The sequence below is a fragment of the Prunus avium genome, chromosome 4 (genome assembly GCF_965620075.1).
Source record: "Prunus avium chromosome 4, drPruAviu1.hap1.1, whole genome shotgun sequence".
Lineage (NCBI taxonomy): Eukaryota > Viridiplantae > Streptophyta > Magnoliopsida > Rosales > Rosaceae > Prunus > Prunus avium.
The window spans coordinates 31,335,304-31,357,360 of record NC_142287.1 but is presented as its reverse complement, the minus strand read 5'-3'; the positions used below and the strand labels follow the sequence as shown (position 1 = coordinate 31,357,360).

At 38.4% G+C, this 22,057-nt stretch overlaps 5 protein-coding genes across 5 annotated transcripts; 2 read left to right on the top strand and 3 right to left on the bottom strand.

Moving 5' to 3' along the window:
- Nucleotides 1-2,006: 2,006 nt before the first annotated feature.
- Nucleotides 2,007-4,148, bottom strand: LOC148295231 (uncharacterized). Its single transcript, XM_088251550.1, has 3 exons — nucleotides 3,807-4,148; nucleotides 2,382-3,212; nucleotides 2,007-2,271 (listed from the first exon to the last, which is right to left on the bottom strand). The coding sequence occupies exons 1-3, from the start codon at nucleotides 3,817-3,819 to the stop codon at nucleotides 2,237-2,239; spliced, it is 879 nt and encodes a 292-aa protein (XP_088107676.1). The 5' UTR covers nucleotides 3,820-4,148; the 3' UTR covers nucleotides 2,007-2,236.
- Nucleotides 4,149-4,237: 89 nt separating this feature from the next.
- Nucleotides 4,238-5,179, bottom strand: LOC110761475 (uncharacterized). Its single transcript, XM_021963954.2, has one exon. It carries the CDS (start codon nucleotides 5,177-5,179, stop codon nucleotides 4,238-4,240), a length of 942 nt encoding a protein of 313 aa, XP_021819646.1.
- Nucleotides 5,180-10,802: 5,623 nt separating this feature from the next.
- On the top strand, nucleotides 10,803-11,684 carry LOC148295230 (pathogenesis-related protein PRMS-like). The gene has a single exon (XM_088251353.1). The coding sequence runs from the start codon at nucleotides 11,157-11,159 to the stop codon at nucleotides 11,682-11,684; it is 528 nt and encodes a 175-aa protein (XP_088107479.1). The 5' UTR covers nucleotides 10,803-11,156.
- Nucleotides 11,685-13,727: 2,043 nt separating this feature from the next.
- Nucleotides 13,728-15,937, bottom strand: LOC110747365 (uncharacterized). The gene has a single exon (XM_021947554.2). It carries the CDS (start codon nucleotides 15,714-15,716, stop codon nucleotides 13,866-13,868), a length of 1,851 nt encoding a protein of 616 aa, XP_021803246.2. The 5' UTR covers nucleotides 15,717-15,937; the 3' UTR covers nucleotides 13,728-13,865.
- A 2,086-nt stretch (nucleotides 15,938-18,023) lies between these two features.
- LOC110761486 (E3 ubiquitin-protein ligase WAV3) lies at nucleotides 18,024-21,915 on the top strand. The gene is made up of 2 exons (XM_021963965.2): nucleotides 18,024-18,340; nucleotides 19,810-21,915. The coding sequence occupies exons 1-2, from the start codon at nucleotides 18,125-18,127 to the stop codon at nucleotides 21,643-21,645; spliced, it is 2,052 nt and encodes a 683-aa protein (XP_021819657.1). The 5' UTR covers nucleotides 18,024-18,124; the 3' UTR covers nucleotides 21,646-21,915.
- The last annotated feature ends 142 nt before the right edge of the window (nucleotides 21,916-22,057 follow it).

The window sequence follows — 22,057 nt, the reverse complement described above, 5'->3', positions numbered from 1 at the left end:
CTTGACATCATGTAACAGTGTGAGATTAGTGCTTGCTAGGAGAATGTCATCCACATAGAGTACGAGTAAAACATAGTGCCTCCCACTCATCTTGACATATATGCATGAATCTAGGACATTTTCTGTGAACCCATATGTCTTGATAACTTCATCAAATCTCATGTACCACTGTCTAGAAGCTTGTTTTAAACCATATAATGATTTGTTCAATTTGCAGACCATGTTTTCCTGTCCCTTTTGAACAAAACCCTCAGGCTGCTGCATGTAAATTTCTTCCTTCAAATATCCATTTAGGAATGCAGTTTTGACATCCATCTGGTGAAGATGCAAGTCAAAATGTGCAACCAACGCCATGATTACTCTGAATGAGTCTTTAGTAGATACTGGTGAGAAAGTTTCTGTATAATCAATGCCCTCTTGTTGTGTGTATCCTTTTGCAACCAGCCTAGCTTTGTACCTGTCTATTCCCCCTTTCGAGTCCCTTTTAGTCTTATAAACCCACTTGCAGCCTATAGGTTTACTTCCTTGAGGTAAAACTTTTAATTCCCAAACACCATTCTTTTTCATTGACTCTAACTCGGATTTCATTGCAGCCAACCACTTTTCATTGTCTTCACTCATCATGGCTTGTTTGAAGTTCTCAGGATCATCCTTTCCAAGTATGTCATGCTCAGATTCTTGCAGATATACATAGCAATCCGGCAAAGCAGATCTTCTTGCCCTTTTTGACCTTCTCAATTCCATATCCTGCATATTTTGGTCTGTGCCTTGAATGTCATTGTTATTTTGCACAGGAGGATTCATAATTTCTGCTTGAACTGTGTCTGGAATGTCAATGTCATTATCATACACAGGTGGATTTGTGTTTTGTGCCTGATCCGTGTCTTCTTCCATATTGTCAGGATTATCACAGTTTGTGTCAACTGCAGGTATTATAACAGTGCCTTTACTTGTCTCAGATCCAGCATGGCTATCAATCTCCATTGATCCTTCATCAAAATCCAAAACTCTGTCTTCTATTTTATCAGATTCATCTTCCATGAAAACGGCCCTTTGAGTTTCAACAAATCTTGTAGTGTTCTTTGGACAATAGAACCTATATCCTTTTGTTCCTTCTGGATAACCTACGAAATAGCAACTTACAGTTCTAGAATCTAGCTTCTTTTCCATAGGATTGTAGAGTTTCGCCTCTGCTTTGCAACCCCAAACTTTTAAGTGGTTTAAGCTAGGCTTTCTTTTGTTCCATATCTCGAAAGGTATTTTGTTAACACTCTTTGTTGGAACTCTATTCAAAATGTAATTTGCAGTCTTCAAGGCTTCTCCCCATAGAAAAATAGGAAGATTAGTACCACACAACATACTTCTAACCATGTCTTTTAGAGTCCTATTCCTTCTCTCAGAAACTCCATTCTGCTGGGGTGTTCCAGGATTTGTATATTGAGCAATTATTCCTTCTTCTTGTAGATATTTTGCAAAAGGTCCTGGATTCCTTCCAGCCTCATCAAACCTGCCATAATACTCTCCACCTCTGTCTGACCTTACCACTTTAATTTTAAATTCCAACTGTTTTTCCACCTCAGCTTTATAGATTTTGAACATATCTAAGGCTTCTGATTTTTCTTTTATCAAATAGATATGTCCATATCTTGAGTGATCTTCTGTGAACATGATAAAATACTTGTATCCTTCATGTGTTGGATTTGGAAAAGGACCACAAATATCAGTGTGAATTAATTCCAACAAATTTTCACTTCTTACTGCTCCTTTCTTCCTTAAGGTGGTTAGTTTTCCTTTTATGCATTCAACACAATTTTCATCCAACTCATTAAAATCAAGTGGTGCTAACACAGATTCTTTGCATAGGGTGTTCAATCTTTCTTTTGAAATATGGCCGAGTCTCTTGTGCCAAATTTTTGCAGATATCTGATTCTTACGTTTTGTGCTTGTAATGTTCATAACCATTTGAGGAGTCTTGCAGTTTAACTGAAACATATTGCCAACAAGGATTCCATTGCCAACTAACTCTTTATTATTGAAAATTGAAATACCAAATTCATCAAAACTCAAAGTGAGCTTTGATTTTACAAGCCTAGCAACTGAAATAAGGTTCCTTGTCATAGAAGGAACATATACTACATCTACCAAATCCAAAACAAAACCAGAATCTAGTTGAATCCTAACTGCTCCAATGAACTCCACTTGTACTTTGACTCCATTTCCTACGAACACCTTCACCTCATCCTTGTTTGGTGGCCTCTTGGTTATGAACCCCTGCAAAGAATTAGCAACATGTATTGAAGCACCACTGTCTAACCACCAAGTATCAGTTGAAACATCAATTAAATTTGATTCAAAACAGACCAAAGTGTTTTCAATCTTACCTTCACCTTTTCCTTTTTGCTTTTCTAACCACCTCTGGTACCTTGTGCAGTTCCTTTTCAAGTGTCCAAATTTTCTGCAGAAATAGCATTTCAATCCAGTTGGTTTTCCCTCTTTTATCTTGGTATTTTCCTTATCTTTCTTTTCTGCAAAATTCCCCTTCTTTTCTGCAAAATTTCCCTTCTTTTCTTTGAATTGTTTGGCACGAAAATCTTGTACCATATTCACAGTTTTCTGACCCCTTTCCATGATGATGTTATTTTCTTCTTGAACACTTATTGTTATGAGATCATCCAATGTCCAGCTTTCCTTTTGAGCTACATAAGAACTCTTGAGAGTTTTGAATTCTTTTGGCAGTGAATTCAATGCAAAATGCACCATCATATCATCATCTATAGTCATCTTCAATTCCTTTAGCTTGTGTGCAATGTCTGCCATATTCATTATGTGAGCTCTTACACAACCTCGCCCATCATACTTCATCTCAGTCAATCTGTTTAGCAAAGCACCTTTCTCTCCTTTCTCAGATTCCTTAAACTTCTGACCAATGGCAGCAAGATAATCCTTAGCACTTTCTGATCTTGGAATGCTACCTCTCAAAGAAGGTGTCATGGTTTTTAACATAATCAGTGTAGCCATCCTGTTGGCCTTTTCCCACCTTTCATATTTCTTTTTGTCATCTGCAGTTGCATCTGCAGCAGGTTCTTTGATTACATCCCACTTTAGAGCTATATCATAGTCCATCAGCCCTAGTGAAATTTCCAGCTCTTCTTTCCACTTTAGATAGTTTGAACCGGTCAAGATTTCGATGGAGTTATAGCTTGTAGCATTCACTGTAATTTCAAGAAAACATAAATACAAATCCCCAATAACCTTAATTAAACATTATTGATTTGCACCTGTAGGTCACAAATCAAACATGTTCCATGGTCTTAAAACAGCAAATCTGTAGAAGCAATCTTGAAACAACGAATGATTCCACATCTGTGGATAGAGGAACACTCATTGTTTGCTCATACAATCTGTTGTTCTAAACCGTTCCATTATAATCAATCCTTCTTGCACAATTCACGTCTGTGGACAGAGATTTGTACAAGAGAGATTGAATATAATGCAATTTTGATCAAGAACCTTGAATGAAGAATTTCCTGCATCGATTAAGTTGCTGTGGCTTACTTAATTGATTCAAGATCCTCCCCAAACTTTGATCAATCAGTCTTTCAAGCATGATTTAAGCAGAGAACTTTATGCTTAACTCATACCTTAACAAATAAGATATGCAATCAAAACATACATGCTATAATGACTAGTTTAATTGAAACCAGATTTTAATGCGAATTTTATCTTGTAATTAGGTTAAGAACATATAAACCAGGCTCTGATACCAAATGTAAACTTTACTAGGTTTATATATTCACAACACATACCTTGATTCGACATTGTGTGAATTACTGTAGCAGGAAACTTGATTTCTTGCACTGGAACTCTACAGCAGGTTCTGGTTCTCAGGTTAGGCAGATTTTATGTAGGGTAGTTTCTCTATGCTATACGGCTCCTTAATCTCTTCTTGATGGGGTAGAATGATATGAGAATAATGTGTATTTGCCGTTAGCATAGGGACCTCCCTTTTATAGGCATAGTTTAAGAATCCTCCTCATCATGGATTACTTAAACTCCTTTAACCTAAAGGATTAGGTATCTCAATCCATTTAGAAATAGGAAACCTTAAGCACTTGTATTTATCTGAAACAGTCATATATCAAGCCTTAAAATTAATCGATCCATGTAATCCTAATTGACATTGAACTAGTTATCCTTAAGTGATTAGAAGACCACCTTAGGGTTTAGAATGCAAATCTTACACTCGGTCGTACACCGGGCATGGATCATAACCCCACTTGTTGGCACCTTCTTGGTTGGCTGGCGCCAAGGTTTGTCTCAAGGGCACCAAAACCTCCTTCTGCAGCCGCCGTTGAAGAGACATTGCGTTCGAAAATTCTGATTGGGATTCTCCTGGCTGGAAAAGCTTCCTCGCAACGGTTTCATACATCAGTTGATCAGTGGGGGGCAACATGAAACCTAAGCAACTTGCCACACTGGTTATGTTCAATTCCAATGTCTTCATCTTCTTCTCCTTTTGGCCATGCTCACGACGCTGCTGCTGATGCTCTTTCCATTTTTGAATATCATGCTTCAAGCACTCGGCCATAAGATCAGAAACCTGGTCGTGCAAGAACCGATAATCCGGGTCTCCGTGGTACCTGTCAGTAGCCTTGTTGGCCGTGGCAATCGTCTTCCTTCTCTTCAACAAGGCGCTCGCTTTCTTCTTGTCTTTTTCGGCCTTGATTTGCCGAATCTGTCTAGGATTAGGACGAGGAAAAGGACAAGTTGTCCTGTTTTTTTTCCTTACATTTTGTGTTAACTGGAACTGGAACTGTTGGGACTGGAAGTATTGGTTCTTCTCCTTCCTGGTCCAAGTCATAGAGTATTGATCAACCTGCTGCTGGCCATTGCCTTGTAGAAGAACCCGAGACAAAATGTCGAGAACGTCGAGAATATGGCCGAAGGCGCTGGCAATAGGAAGGAGGTTGCAGGCAAGGGTCTTAGGGTGGTTGTGGTGCAGCCAAAACGCTGCAGCGTAGAAGGCCTCGTCATCGGATTTTGAACCGTCCCTATACCTGTCTAGGAGGTTGCAAATGAGCTTGAGGGTGGTGAGGGGATCGTGGGACCAAGCCAGCGGCAGCAGCTCCTTCGTCAGAGTCTCCTGGAATTCCAACATGGAGTGGATGCCTGATCCCATGGGGCGGTGGAAATAGAGGTCGAGGCAGGGGTTGCTGCTGCTTGAGAGTATTCGGGATCCGGATACTTGGGTTTGTGGTTGGATGGTTGAAGGTGAAGGTGAAGTTAGAGAAGGAGTGATTCTTCTTGTGAGTTGTAAAAATTGATTTCCGCATGCTTTCATAAATGAGATCTCATTCACTCGCACTGCTTTCATTTTTTTTTTCGTTCAACGAATTCCTTTCTTTGTTGGGTGTGTTTCGAAGAAATATTGAAATGGAGAGTGGAGGCCCTCTTCATATATCATCCATGTTTATAAGCGACGGCTACTTGTTTTACAATTTCACTAGGGCACCAAGGGCTTACTTACTACTTAAGATTTCATTAAACAGGCAATTTTAGATTTATTACGCTGTTTTTACTTTTTAGGGTTATATACTCTAAACATAAGGCAAGTTTTAAGAGGTCTCGCATATATCTCTTGCATTTAATATGTGATGGATTATTTTCCTTTTCTACATTCTCGAATTAATTGAATATTTTTAAAAACTAATAGAATATTAAATTATGCTTGAGTTACAATTTCCAACCAAATCTGATGATAGATGATTAAAGATATTAATTAATGAAAGGATTTAAAGTATAATTTGAAACAGGAAGGAATTTTTTCTGAGCAATTCTAAAATTAAGCATATGTGTGCTACAATTAACAAATGTTAGGCTATATATTTGGCATAATGTCGACTTTACCTGTTAGACTAGATTTATCTTCATTTTCATTGCTTTTGTTTGCATTTTAACAAATTATTGCAAGCTTTTGCATTTAAAGTCCACGCATTTACTCGCATTTTGCAAAATCTATAGTGTTTTCTTCTTCCCCAAATTGACGGTAACGACATCCCTCTTTCTAACGGCAAACACCACCTCTTTGTTTGAACGACCTCTTTCTTCTATCGTTCTCAAAAAAAAAAAAAAAAAAAAAAAAAAAAAAAAAAACACCGCCTCTTTCTTCTATCATCTTAGAAAAAAGACACTCATCTTCATTTGCTAAAAATTGAATTAGCGGAAGAAACCAAAAAAAGGAGAAGACAAATTTGGAGACACAAATGAAGAAGAGTAGAGACCAAGCCAAATTTCCAGATTTTTTTAATTTCTTTTTTTTTTTTAGATTTAATTTGGAAATTGGTATAGTTCATTCTATTTAAGACAGGCTTTTTCATAACCACAATGAATATTAATGGAAAATAGGAAACGAGATTACTGGTTAAGGTCTGTTCATATTAAATTGAAGACAAGGAAAGATGAGGAAGACAAAGGGAAGATGAGTCAAAAGAAGATAAAGGAGAGTAATTTTTATGAGAGATAGGGAAAGATAACGGCAGTATATTACCATCCGTTCTAGAAAAAAGGCATAAACGTAGAAATGGTCCATGTGTTTTACTTTATCAACCAATTTAGTCCCCATGTTATTAATTTGGCCAATTTAGTACCTGTGTTTGTATCTGTTAATAAATTTGATCATTTTCGTCAAAATTACGTTAAAACCTAAAAATAAAAAAAGACATTTAAAATTAATTAAAAAATCTGTAATTAATTATAAAGATTTAAACTCAAATAATAATAATGCTAAAGTAATTAAGAATTACGATTGAATAAAAGGATTTAAAGTAATTTGAAACAGGATTTAAAGAAATTCTAAAATTAAGCATGCAAGATGTGCTACAATAATAACTGTTAGGTTATATATTTTTACATTCCTCTTTTTAGTTTTGAATTGAATAATTGGGCAATTTTTTTTTTTTACATCCTTCTTTTTAATTTTGAATTAAATAATTAGGCAAGTTTTTTTTTTACATGCCTCTTTTTAATTTTGAAATAATTGGGCATGTTTTTTTTTTTACTTTCCTCTTTTAAATTTTGAACTGAATAAGTAGTTTTTACATTCCTCTTTTTAATTTTGAAATAATTGGGCAAGATTTTTTTTTACAATATGTTGCGCAGGGAGGAATGATTATGCTCCTGTATAAATACTACCCCCTTCTCTTCTTCCAATCCCACTCCCATATCCTCTCTCTCCAGCGATAAGCTTCTGCTCAAGCAAGACACTTGTTTATATTCTTCTCATCTTTTATCATCTCTCTCTCTCTCTCTCTCTCTCTCTCTCTGTGTTGCAATGGCAGGGCCCTTCGGGAAACATTGCCGCCCTCTACTGCAGGCAGCCAAGAATGTGGCTGACGCTACGTATGCGGAAACCATTCTAACGACCCCAAGCACACTGAAAAACAATGACAGAACCAGCGGTAGACATATAAGAGGGGAACAACAACTGAAGGCGGCAACCGTTCTAACTAAGCAACGGATGGCATACGTCACAACAAGTGAAGCGCAGGTCCATGCTGTTGATAAATTCCTACTGGAGAAAGAGGAGGAGAAGAAGAAGGCCCAGGATTCACCTGTGGTGGAAGAGGAAGATGAGCCGAAGGTGGAAGAAGATGAAGCTATGGAGGTGGGAGATGATGAAGCTATGGAGGAGGAGGAAGAGGTCGCGGAAGAGCCTAGGGTGGAAACTAACTCACTGGTGAGCAGCCCCAATTGGAAGGATTGGAGGTGGGACGGAGATAGGGTGATAGTTCATAAGAACCTGCGTGGCAAAATTAGTGAAATTGAAAAAGCGGCCAAGAAATATCATCTCAAGTATGAGACATGGTCCTCCGTCAAATCACTCAGAAAGTAGAGATGTCTGTCTTCTCTTTGTTTTGAAATCTAATTAAGTCAGTAGTTTAGAATTTAAGTTAGTAGGTTTTCGAATCTCGACGAATGCTTGTGTTGTGTTGGTCAGTCTGTTGAACCTTATCCTCGACGAATGCTTGTGTTGTAACTACAGTCCTGCACAACTTTCACATAGGTTTCCTCTCATACTTTTCTTTCTTCTTCTTTTCCAATATTTTAGCTTTTTTTTTTTCTTTCTCTTTTATGTAAACTTTAAATTAATTGTGAGATTTCTTGTTTGATTATTCATAGAGATGTATGGGTTTGCAAACCACAAAGAACTTGTATTTTTTCACCCCAAGAGCAGGGGATGGGTTTTGGAAATCAGTTAGCTCATATAATCACATCAACGAAGGGAAAGAGATCATTGGTTCCACAAAACCCCCGCACACCATCCCAACCTCATTACGAATTACAACACCAGCTCCAGCATTGTTAGATGCTTCGTCAGTTTGGCGACTGCGCAAACCGATCGGAAACCGGCCGTTTTCAATTATTGCGGTCATACCGCACAACACTAGAAATATTGATTGACCTACCTACTATCAGCTACAAATTAACTAGGAAAAAAATTCAACTAGTTTGAAACTAAATCGGACCATAATTTTAAAAAAAAGATGTAGAAAACTAGCTTTGAATTGTGACTATAAATTCTAAATCGTGGACATCCAAAAATAGAGTATATAAAGTATGGGCCCGCTCCAATAAAGTACATCACATGTGCTAGGTCACGTGACCCTACAAGTAAGTAAGTAACAAAATCTTTCGGAGACACGGATTCTATTATAGTATCAAATATTTAATAAAGAGATTTTTTATTTAAACCCCACACTTCTCTTTGTTCAACCCATGTTCTAAGTTCACCCCAACTTTTAATTTACATTTTCACAATTTCTAAGAAAACCCCACTATCTTCCCAAACTACCCTTAAATACACCCAAGCTAAAAAAAAAAGAAATAAAAGAGTTTTTCTATTTAAATCCAACACTTGTCTATGTTCACCCCAATACTTAAATCATTAAATACTATTTGTAGTATACATGAGATTTTGTTGTTTTCACAAGGCTGTTTTTATCATGTGATTAAAAAGGTTAACTAATCAGACAAAGATGCTTGTGGTAGGGTTCAAACCTCAGAGCACTGACATGCAAGTTAAGACCTTTTTTTACGGGATTAAACTCCATTAGCAATAGGATGTAGATGAGTTTGTATTTTTCTAAAACTTAATATAGAGTGGTGGGGTGTGTGTATAGATATATGTGCTAGGGTTAAGTATTAAGTTGAATGACCTTTTTATCTTTTTACACAATAATAAAACTGAGGACCGATTGCTCACTAGCCTTGTGATTGGTTGGTACCATCGACACCTACGATCGATTGCGAACTAGCCGACCCAGTCTCGCGGTCTTGCAAATTGACAGTCGGCAGGTGCCCTCGGCAACCCCTGCCAATTCGACCTCCCAAAAGATATTTTGTAGGAATCTCTCGGTCCGTCATTGGTATATTCACTAAGGCACGTGGCAGCCTCCCAAGCTACCCCCACAAGTCCCACATCGAAAATTTACACCAAGGGGACACCCCAAAACCTCTATAAATAGAGGCCCTTGCCCCCATGGTACAAGGTAATAGCCATTCGACACTTATTCCCTTACTTTGTCAATAGCTAACTCCTCTTTCTTTCGGCTCACTTTAACATTGGAGGACCTTCGGCCAGTGCCACACCGGTGCCTTAGGTCTTACCTACTGCTCTTCCTCTCTCTCTCTCTCTCTCTCTCTCTCTCTCTCTCTCTCTCTCTCTCTCTCTCTCTCTCTCTCTCTCTCTCTCTCTCTCTCTCTCTCTCTCTCTCTCTCTCTCTCTGCAGATAGCCCTCAGCTTGCTGAAGAGAAGTGCTTACCGAAGGCAGATTAAAGCACACTTCATCTTTGAGTTTGAGCCCACTACTGATAATCTAGTTTTGAGCACATACAATAGTGAACATAATTTCTTTTGGGACTAATTAATAAACCAACTAGAGCATACACAACTTTCACGTAGGGTTCCTCTCATTCTTTTTTTTCTTCTTCTTTTCAAATATTTTAGTATCTTTCTCTTTTTTTTTCTTCTCTTTTTTTCGTAAACTTTAAATTAATTGTGAGATTTCTTATTTTGTCATTCATAGAGATGTATGGGTTTGCAAACCAAAAAGAACTGTATTTCTTCACTCCAAAAGCTCGGAGAAAGCACAGAGCCGGTGAGAAACTCGTATCTTTGCCACTATAAGCATAATTGCATTGCATGCGTATATATTTGGTGTTGAAAATATATAAATAAAGAAACTATAAGCACCTGCACTGCATGCATGCATGCAAAGCTATGCCATGTCTTTTTATTTTTATTTTTCAGAAGCTAAGCGATTTCATGAATGATATATATATATATATATATATATATATATATATATATATAGCGCTAGTTGGTGCCTCTCTACCTCACATGGACTCACGTGTTGGTCAAAGGTGTTTCTACAATAAAGAGAACAAATATTATGTGAGCTTACAAATTTGTGCTAATAATGTTCAGTGTTAGATCAGTTTTAAAATATAATCTGTTGCAAATTGTAATTAAAACTATACAAAAATAGATCAGATACTAATTAAAATTGATAATTATATTTAAAAAAAATTAGGGTTTTCATCCTTCACATTCCTTTCTGTGCAAGTACATGTGAAATGATTCCTCTCATCATCATCACTGTGAAGAAAGAGGGGAAAACCAATACAACATGTGAAATGATTCCTTCTTAAATATACCAACAATATATATATATATATATATATATATATATATATATGTAATAATAATAATAATAATATTAATTAATGTGTAAAAACAGGTTTTCCCTTGTTAGTTATCTTAATGTGTCGCTAATTGGGTCATTTGTTAGTGACTTGATATTATATAAGGTCGATTTTTTCGTTTGTATTTCATATGTGTTACTGAGTTGTATAAATTTTTTGTTCCCCAAACAATGCAACTTACTATAGTTTCAATGTAGAAGATAACACATTTGTTTGGATTGGTTGTTTTTGTTTACAGGTTTTGACAATGATTATCAAGAGTAATTAGCAATAATAAAAAATCCTCTATATATACACCATTAGATCATGCTCTGATCTTCACAAACACCCATAACACACATTCTCTTTCTCTCTTTCTCTCTTTCTCTCTCTCACTCTCTCTCTCTCCCCCCATGGAAACAATGAAACTATTTTCAGGTGGGCTTTTAGGAACCTACCTCCTCCTTTCCACATTGTTCTGGCCATCTCTTTCTAAGCCCCATAGGCTACCCCCAACAACTCCCAACAACACCATCCAGCAATATCTAATCCCTCACAACACTCAAAGATCAAAGCTTGGCCTCCCTCCTCTGAAATGGAGCCAAAAGCTAGAGAAATATGCCTCTTGGTGGGCACACCAAAGGCAAGGAGATTGCTCTTTGATTCACTCAAACAGCAAATTTGGTGAGAACCTTTTCTGGGGCAGTGGACAAGACTGGAAGCCAAGTGATGCAGTTGCAGCTTGGGCACAAGAGAGAAGTTACTACAATTACAAGACTAATTCTTGTGCTCATAACAAAGATTGCTTGCATTATACACAGATGGTTTGGAGGCAGAGCTTGAAGGTTGGCTGCTCCAAAGTCAAATGTAAGTGTGGAGATACAATTTTGGCTTGTGTTTATGACCCCCCTGGTAATTTTATAGGTCAAAAACCATATTGAATATAGTTAATATATAATAATATTCATGATGAACTTCCCAAATATTGTATCATATTGTAGCCAATGAAATGAAGCCAGCTCAAGAGCTCTTTTTTATTTTCTTCAATTTGAGTTTAGAAATTTGCTTAAATTTGTGTTTACAATGAAATGAAATAAATTGCCGATGGGCATTGGCATCCTAGCCCTGGATGCAGAAATGCAGGACTAAAAAGCTGGCTTTATACTTAAAAGTTAAAACCATCTCTTTTTCTCTCTCTATCTACCAAAAAAGTTGATGCAATTCTGAGTCTGAGCTGCCTTCTATTGACAGGTACGGAATATTGATATTTTTGTAAACCAACATATTCAGAGAACGAAGAAGAAATCTGAAGAAGAAGAAGGAAAGAGAAACAGAGAGAAAGTGAGAGGAATTGCAATCTTGATTTCTATATTGCTTAATCTGTTTTTTTTTAAGCTCCAGCACTATTACACTTTATACCTGTTAAGTAAGGCTTAACAGTCTAACCAATACAGCTATCTAAACTAACTCACAAACACTACTAACAACTCACGTGCCTTGCACACCTGAATCACTAACTGTTTAATATCAGTAGTTAACAATTTTAATATATACCAAAAAAGGAAAAAGATTGGGACATTGTGTGAACATAATTTCTTTTTTACTAAAATTAAACCAACTGGAGCATATGCTTAATTAACCAAGAAATTAATTGTGGTTAGGTCAAAGGTATATATTCAAAGTATATGTATGCGGTAATGTCATGGAAATTTATTGTCATGAATTGAAATCATTTCAGTACTCATGTGTTAGTAAACATAGGAAAATTAGGAATTTGAATAATTCCAATATCTATTCATGATAAATAAACATGCCCTGAATGCTTTTTATTATTTAATGTTTTTGTTGTCAAAGATAGGAAGGAAAATGGGGATTTATTCACACACTACGGTCTTAGGCTAAACATACTTTTCCATTATGGTATTACTCCATTGGCTTCATTATTTAATTTTTAACTGAAACAATTTTTTGGTGAGAAAAAGCAGACTTTAATCCCTTTTTAAGAAAAGGGATAATAATATTTCACATTTTTTATTGAATGACTCACATTATGGTAAATAATTTCTTACAAGCGAAGCAACTGAAAATTGATCAGAAAATAACAAATTCAGGAAAAAAGAAAAAGAGAAAGAAAGCCAAAAATTAAATCTTTCTACTTCCATCCTCCTCTCTCTATCTCTCTGTGTGCACAGGTTTTCTCGAAATGAAAATTATAAGAGGGTAGCTTTCATGTGCACTCAATATTAATTTACTTGGACGAACTAACTTTGCTTAATATTCATTATTTTGTTTTGTTGGTTTAATGCTTACACCTTTACAACTTTTTCGTTTTACATTCGATTTTGACATAAATTAATACTTAATGAATTAAATCATTATAGTTTTCATTATTTTTTTCTAAAAAAATAATTGCTAAATCTTTCGTCACACTTCGTTAGGAAGCGTACGGGTTGAGTTGACCCCAATTTGGCACCAACTAAACCCGTTTAATAATTGCTAAATCCACTATCATCTCCCAACATATTTTACATTCTCTCGTCCCACGTTATTATTATTCCCGTTACATTCATTTCAATGCGTTAAATCCTGCTAGTTAGATTTAATATCTAAACTCTCTCGAATCAAATCAATTGAAATATAGACATATATGCATGCACAATTTAGGTACAAGGAGAGGAATTCTGCGAGCCTCATCCACATTTACAGGGGATCGCCATCTCTAACTTTTTTTTTTTTTTTTTGCCATAAATTTTATACAAACTATCAACACATGTGAAATACAAACGAAAATTTTCATATTTAAATTGACCTTATATCATGTCAAGTCACTAACAAATGAACCCGCTAGCAACAGTAAACATGTTTTTACACATTATTATTATTATTTGGTATATTGATTGAGAAGGAATTCACAACGGAATGCATTTTAAGTCCAAAAAGGCCACGAGACCTTCATACCAAACAGTTGGAGGAGACAAAAGATGAGAGGGAAATCATTCAGCGTTGTTGTTGTTGATAACAAAATAAACACAACCAAGTTTACATATAACTAGAGAAGAGATCGAAATGCCAAGCTGCTTTCATTTTTATAAAGAAAACTCAATCAGACAACTTATAGTCATTCAGTCGAAGACAGCCAGAGTTTGATAGCATTGGGGAGAGATGGCTAATTCCATTACCTGGTCGGGGCCAAGTTCGCCGTCATTCTCCAAGAAGCACTTGAGCATAGCGTCGGAGAAGCCACCCAACAACGTCAACCCTGGCTCTCCGGTACGCAGTGGCGTATAATTCCGTCTGGTGAGATTCCAAATCACCAAGTGTGGCACGGCATACCCCTTCTCCTCAAACTTCCTCTGTATTTCCTCATAATCGCCGCCGCGAGGCTTCCAGCTGCCATCACTGAAGTCTCCGACGGAGGTGAACACAAACACTTTCCTCACCATCCGATCTGCCTTCACATTCTCATTCACCGCCACTTCCAGAATCAAATCAAACACCTTCCCCAGATCAACCTCCCAGTCCTGACACTCAACCAAACTCTGCATAAAGCTGAACTTGGACTTGAGATCTTCGCCTCGTACCAAATGCAGCTGAGGCTTTTCGTTGTAACTCACCACCTTTCCTTCCCAAGGCCCTTCGCTCAGTTGAGACACAAACAGCCCCAGAGCCACCGACTCCGACGCCCGCACGTTACAAACAGCCAAGCAATTGTTCAGCCTCCCCTGCTTTTTGTACACGTCCTCCACCATTCTCTTCCACTGAAGCTCAGCTGCTCGCTCGTAACGACCATTATAATTCACGGCGTAGCGTACGATCGGGTGTGGAAGCACAGCACCGGCCTCAATCATGCTCTCAGACACGGACTCGGACTTGGCCTCGGCGGCGGCAATGGCTTTTTGCAGCGCCACCATATACTTGTGAACCGCAGAGGCAGCGGCATCAGAGGCCTCTAGTTCGTAACACGGACAATAACCCCACTTGTTGGCACCTGTTTCGTTGGCAAGCGCCAAGGCTTGTCTCAAGGGTACCAAAATCTCTTTCCGCAGCCGCCGCCGCCACAGAGACATTGGGTTCAAAAATTCTGATTCTGAGTCTGACTCTCCTGGCAGGAAAATCTTCCTAGCAACGCTTTCATACAGCAGTTGATCCGTGGGGGGCGGCACGAATTCGAAGCAATAAGCCACACTGGTTACGTTAAACTCCAACGTCTGCATCTTCTTCTCATTTGGGTCTTGGTCTTGGCCTTGCTCACGCTCACGACGCTGCTGCCGATGCTGGTTGAATTGTTGGATATCATGCTTCAAGCACTCGGCCATAAGATCAGAAACCCGGTCGTGCAAGAACCAATAATCCGGGTCGCCGTGGTACCTGTCAACAGCCTTGTTGGCCGTGGCAATCGTCTTCCTTCTCTTCAACAAGGCGCTCGCTTTCTTCTTGGCTTTTTCCACCTTGATTTGCCGAATCTGTCTAGGACTAGGAGGAGGAAGAGGACAAGTTGTCCTGTTTTTCTTCCTTCCATTTTGTGTTAACTGGAACTGGTACTGTTGGGACAGGAAGTGTTTGTTCTTCTCCTTCCTGGTCCAAGTCATAGAGTATTGATCAACCTGCTGCTGGCCATTCCCTTGTAGAAGAACCCGAGACAGAATGTCGAGAACGTCGAAAATACGGCCGAAGGCGCTGGCAATAGGAAGGAGGTTGCAGGCAAGGGTCTTAGGGTGGTTGTGGTGCAGCCAAAACGCTGCCGCGTAGAAGGCCTCCTCATAGGGTTTTCCATTGTCCCTCCACTTGGCTTGGAGGTTGCAAATGAGCTTGAGGGTGGTGAGGGGATCGTGAGACCAGGCCCGCGGCAGCAGCTGCTTCGTCAGAGTCTCATGGAATTCCAAGTTGGAGTGGATGCCTGATCCCATGGGGCGGTGGAAATAGAGGTCGAGGCAGGGGTTGCTTGGGAGAATTCGGATTCCGGGTCGGGGCATTTGGGATCCGGATAATTGGGTGGGCAAAGGTGAAGGAGCAGCAACAAGAGGAGGAGTGCTTCGTTGTAAAAATTGGTTCCCGAGTGCTTTCAGAACCGAGATCTGTTTCACTCGCTGCCTTCATATTTCTTTTTTGTCTTCTTTCTACGAAATATTGAAATGGAGGAGAGTGAAGGCCTCTGTCTTGCCCTCTCTCCATATTTCATCCATCCATCCATCCTCGTTTTCAAAGTTTTACTTGGGCACCAAGGGGTGTGGGCCCAGATCCCCTATACTTAGATTTCAATTTAATTTCTTTCTTTTATTAATTTTTTTTATTTTATATAATTTGAAACAATAGATTTCCTTTTAGATTTGGGCAGTTTTTAAGGTTAGATTAGATCTTTGCTGTACGATGCGGGGTCAAGTCAATAGGGATTGATGAGGGTACGTAGGTGAGTGGGTTTAGGGTTTAGGGCTTTTCTTTTTCTGTCAATGAGAATAAGCATTTACCAGGCGTTTGTATCTGGTAGGTACACCTCCACCACATTGAGATAGATTCATTTATTATCATACTTACAAAAATTCCAATTAATGACTTTTACATTCTGAACAAATCTTCCACATTAATTTGTTTGGTAAACAGTGACAGAAAGTTGAATCTTTTTTCGTTTTAAGTTGAAATCTAGTAGCTGGTGACAGTACAGAAGAAAGATGAATGCTAGGGAATTTTGTTTATATATATATGTGCCATTGCATTTTATTTGTTTTTTTTAGTACAAGAGATAGTCTAAATTAGAGGGAAGAGTGATTTCTCATATACATACAACTATGATGTTATGAGAATTCGAACTTGAAACCTCTAGTAATAATAATCCCTCACAACACTCAAAGATCAAAGCTTGGCCTCCCTCCTCTGAAATGGAGCCAAAAGCTAGAGAAATATGCCTCTTGGTGGTTATGACCCCCCTGGTAATTTTATAGGTAAAAAACCATATTGAATATAGTTAATATATAATAATATTCATGATGAGCTTCCCAAATATTGTATCATATTGTAGCCAATGAAATGAAGCCAGCTCAAGAGCTCTTTTTTATTTTCTTCAATTTGAGTTTAGAAATTTGCTTAAATTTGTGTTTACAATGAAATGAAATAAATTGCCGATGGGCATTGGCATCCTAGCCCTGGATGCAGAAATGCAGGACTAAAAAGCTGGCTTTATACTTAAAAGTTAAAACCATCTCTTTTTCTCTCTATATCTACCAAAAAAGTTAATGCAATTCTGAGTCTGAGCTGCTTTCTATTGACAAGTATGGAATATTGATATTTTAATATATACCAAAAAAGGAAAAAGATTGGGACATTGTGTGAACATAATTTCTTTTTTACTAAAATTAAACCAACTGGAGCATATGCTTAATTAACCAAGAAATTAACTGTGGTTAGGTCAAAGGTATATATTCAAAGTATGTGTATGCTGTAATGTCATGGAAATTTCTTGTTTATTTAAAATGACAAACATTAAAAATATTAAAATAAATTGTGCGGTGTTAGAGAATTACAGTATTATTGAATCAAACCAAGAGATGCAGGAAGGCCATCTGACCTCATGTGAGTAAATAAAGAGGAAGCTGCACATCTGTCTACTCTATAAACTCACCACGTGGCAGTAGTTTTGGGATGACATGTGTGTATGAGTAGAGTTTAGCTCATGAAATGGCCCCTCCAAGCTCTATACAAACCATTATGGATTAGTAAAAGCAATGAAAGTCATGAATTGAAATAATTTTAATACTCATGTGTTAGTAAACATAGGAAAATTAGGAATTTGAATAATTTCAATTTATATTCATGATTAGTAAACATGCCACGAACACTTTATATTATTTAATGTTTTTGTTGTCAAAAATTGGAAGGAAGATGGAGATTTATTCACACACATTGATATTTAGGGGTTTCGAACCTAAGACGTTGGTCTTAGACTAAACATACTTTTCCGTTTATGGTATTACCCCATTGGCTTCATTATTTAATTTTTAACTGAAACAATTTTTTGGTGAGAAAAAGCAGACTTTAATCCCTTTTTAAGAAAAGGGATAATAATATTTCACATTTTTTATTGAATGACTCCACATTATGGTAAATAATTTCTTACAAGCGAAGCAACTGAAAATTGATCAGAAAATAACAAATTCAGAAAAAAAGAAAAAGAGAAAGAAAACCAAAAATCAAATCTTTCTATTTTTGCTTATGCGTATCCTGATTCCCTTTGACTAACTCCTCTCTCTCTCTCTGTCTCTCTCTGTCTATAAAGTACACACCTTTCTCTATAAACCACACCACATCTACTGCGCAACCAGAACATAACTCTCCCTCTCTCTCTCTCTCTCTCTCTCTCCGTTGTTAAAGATTCTTATTAATTACAACAATGGCCGCTACGTGGCGGAAGCTGAAGAAGTCTCTGAGTCACAAGCTCTCATTAAACTCGTCCGATTCATCCAATTCGTCGTCTCGGCCGCCTCGTCCTCCTCCCCCCGAAATCTCGTCAACCGTCGGACCCTCTCCCTCGTCTCGCTCCTTCTCCTCCTCCTCCTCCTCCGCCATCTCCAAGCTCTCTCGCAGCTTCAGCTCTCGCCTCTCCAAGGTCAGTAATTGTAAATCACCATCACATTTTTAAATAATTCGCTCAGTCTTTAATTTAAATCATTTAATTTCTGTACGTCGCCATTGTGTGCCTGTTTGGTTCCCTGGAAAATCTGTTCCTTAATCTCGGGATCTCAGTCCCGGTTTTTTCATTATGTCGCGTCTCGTTTTGTCGCCGGCGAGATTTTAACCGCGAGCTTTCCGGCGTGTGAGTGAGTGTTAATTTGCCGCGAAAACTCGGAGGAGACTGCCAGTTGTTCTTTCCCAAAGAAACAGGCCGTCGTTTTCTGACTATTGGAACAGAATCAAGTTAGTTCGCCAATATGACCAATTTGCCCCTATAGGCTTCCTGTATTTACGGTCCCAGTGTGTCTTGGTTTGGCCGTTTCTTCGGTGGCAGTTTAGGAATACGGCAGTTGGGCATTTGATCACGTTTCTTTCTATTTAGGCGTGTAGTCAAGTCATTGGCCATTAAAAGGCTCAATTCGGGGGGTTTGTAATTAATTAATTAATAATATTATTTTAAAGGTTGTCCAAGCGGCTGTTATCAAATGTGAGTTGCCCTTCAATTTACAGAAACAGTCTTCTTCTTTTTTTTTTTTTTTTTTTTTTTTGCATATGCTATTATTTACTTTATATCTAATGTCTACTAAATTACAATATGCAGTGAATTGTTCTAACAACCAACTAGTTTTTTGTTTATTGATATTTTTTGAGTTTGCCTTCTAAGTTACTCTTTGAGGTTTCCCTAATTATTCCCAATATAATTTTAAGCATCTTGTAGATATGTTAGGCAAATCTTCAGTGATTCCTTTTTGTGAAAAAGTCAATGACATAGAGGCCAATAAATCGAATAAGTCAAAAGCTACACGCTTATATTGCACGCCCAAACGATTATGTCATATCATATCCTCTTTTATAAATTTAGAGAATTTTTGTTGGACATTTAGAATTTCCTTTTTGTTTTTTAATTATTTGCATTTTAAAAGATGACAACATGTTGCACAGTTGATCTGTAATTACCTGTAATACAAAAAGATAATTTGCTACAGTTTAGGTTATGAAATTCTGGTTTTTTCCCTATTCGAATAAGTCACAGTTTCCTCACCCCTTTTCCATGTTGCAAATATATGCTCTTGCTGTGTTTATTATGACTTTTGGCTGAATTGCATTGTTCAACTTGTGCAATACTGACAGTTTTCTATTTTCCCATAGAATAATGCTGATGCGGATTCTTGTTAGCACCGAATGTGCTTTTTTGATAGCTTGTGTTTGCTTAACATTGTGAACACTATCCCAGGCTGAAATACTGATGTATAAAAAGTCTATTTATGTGGCAAAGTTCTTTTCATTCAATTTTGTTGATCAAAGCCTTCTCATTTTGTGTTAATCTTGAACAGTTGTTGAAAGGTAACTGCATTGGTATGGCCATCTCATGTCTGACTTTTGTTAAAATTGTTTTGTGTACAGAAAAATTGCGCCATTTGCCTGAGTCACGTGAGAGCAGGGCAAGGCCAAGCCATCTTCACTGCTGAGTGCTCCCACTCTTTCCACTTCGTTTGTATTGCCAACAATGTCAAACATGGAAACCTTTGCTGCCCAATCTGCCGATCCAAGTGGAATGCTGTACCTTTCCAAGCTCCCACCAATGTTGCAGATCCTCAACAAAATAACTTGGGTCAGATCCATACTGATGTCTATCATCGTCACCAGTCTCACCTCCCATTGCAGCCCCAGGTCCATCCCGAGCCGCTTAGCTTCTCAGATGATGAACCTCTCCCATCCACCTCACCTACTCGACTCTCTGGCCCCCAAACTGTAGCAATCAAGAGTTATACAGAGTACTCTGCTATCTCTGCTGCAGAATCTCGCCCTACATTTCCTGTTCTTGTCAGCATCCGAGCACCACCCCTTCAAGATGCTAATGGCCATGACCGTACCCCCCTTGACCTTGTGACAGTTCTGGACGTAAGTGGCAGCATGTTTGGCACAAAGCTTGCCCTTCTCAAGCGTGCTGTCAAATTTGTCATACAAAACTTGGGGCCTTATGACCGACTTTCCATAGTTTCGTTCTCAACTATTGCTAAAAGGGTTTTTCCTCTGCGAAGAATGACTGTTGATGGGCGTGAAAGTGCCATTTTAGCAGTCGAGTCTCTTAGAGCAAATGGTGGAACGGACATTGTGGGAGGACTCAAGAAAGGAGTTCAGGTCCTTGAAGAACGCCGTGAAAGGAATCCGGTTTCTAGCATCATCCTCTTATCCGATGGCAGAGACAATTGCAACTATGGCTCACAGACTACATCAAGTGCAAACCAGGTGTCTGAGTTTTTGAACCAATTGCCAGCTTCGGTACGGTGTAGCAATATTCCAGTCCACGCATTTGGGTTTGGCACTGACCATGATGCGACTACTATGCATGCTATTTCTGATTCATCCGGTGGCACCTTTTCCTTCATTGAATCAGTTGCTATGATACAAGATGCCTTTGCTATGTGCATTGGTGGTCTTCTCAGTGTTGTGGCTCAAGAACTTCGACTCACGGTTAGGTCAGCATCACAGGGAGTGCAGATTGTGTCAATACCATCAGGGAGACATGTGAGTGAGATTTCTGATGAGTCTCAACAAGGTGTTGTTGACGTTGGAAATATGTACGCAGAAGAGGAGAAACAATTTCTGGTGTACCTTTCAGTTCCAGTATCCGCAGCAACTAGAAATGGGGAAGGCGTGAAGAAGACACCATTGTTGGATGTATCATGCTTGTACAAAGATCTAGGCTCAAATGAGTTAATCCAGGTGCTAGGTGAGAGGGTAGAGATACTGAGACCTGAAGCTTGGTCCCCTGCAGACGAGGCAGTGTGTTTGGAGGTTGATCGTCAGAGGAATAGAATTTTGGTGGCCGAAGGTATCACAGAAGCACAAGTGATGGCTGAAATGGGAAATCTAGAAGGTGCACAGGCCATTTTGGCACAATGTAGATCAACTCTCTTAACAACAGCAGCAGCACAAGCTGGGGATGGTCTCTGTAATTGGCTTGAAGCTGAGCTTAGAGAAATCAGGGATAGAATGGCAAGTATGGAATCGTATACACAGACCGGGCGCGCTTATGTTCTTTCAGGGTTGAGCTCACATTCATGGCAGAGAGCCACAACTAGGGGTGACATGACAACCCAGATTCTCACAATGAGCGAAGGTGGAACCTCACGCACAAGCGTTGGCACAACCGTCGGCTATGAAACACCGACGATGGTTACCATGGTAAGGATGTCACAGAATCTTGGGGTTAATCCTGCAGCCCAACTTCAATGAGCAAACAAGCCTTTTAGCTTGACTTCATTTTTGGGTAAGGTGTGAATAGGGATACAGCATTCATCCTCGGATTAATTCATAGTAAACTAATAGTTAGTAATTGCCAATTGGAACTCTCAATTAACCTTTTACAAATTCTGACAGTAGTTGCCTTCATATTATTTTGGCTGCTTGTTTGTTTAATGGGGTTTACACTTGATTTTCTTTTCCATGATGGATTGGATTGATTGAGATTCTTAATAGAAGTTAATATTCCATACTTTGTGTTCATCTCTTGCGCTAAGGATCATGTTCATATTTTCATCTTCTGGTCTGGTGCTTGTGTTGAGATTGTTTGACAGAGAGCCTATATTGCTTGCAACTCTTGTTGTGCATCCACTTTCACAATTGGTTTTCCACATTTGCAAAGAGA

Bases quoted from the DNA above. Each gene is read 5' to 3' on its own strand.
- LOC148295231 (XM_088251550.1), bottom strand. The intron at 2,272-2,381 runs GTAAGATTGAAA...AATTCTTTGCAG, and splicing joins GCAAAAAGGAAAAGGTGAAG to GGGTTCATAACCAAGAGGCC.
- LOC110761475 (XM_021963954.2), bottom strand. From the start codon at position 5,179: ATGGGATCAGGCATCCACTCCATGTTGGAATTCCAGGAGACTCTGACG.
- LOC148295230 (XM_088251353.1), top strand. From the start codon at position 11,157: ATGGAAACAATGAAACTATTTTCAGGTGGGCTTTTAGGAACCTACCTC.
- LOC110747365 (XM_021947554.2), bottom strand. From the start codon at position 15,716: ATGCCCCGACCCGGAATCCGAATTCTCCCAAGCAACCCCTGCCTCGAC.
- LOC110761486 (XM_021963965.2), top strand. From the start codon at position 18,125: ATGGCCGCTACGTGGCGGAAGCTGAAGAAGTCTCTGAGTCACAAGCTC. The intron at 18,341-19,809 runs GTCAGTAATTGT...TTTTGTGTACAG, and splicing joins TCAGCTCTCGCCTCTCCAAG to AAAAATTGCGCCATTTGCCT.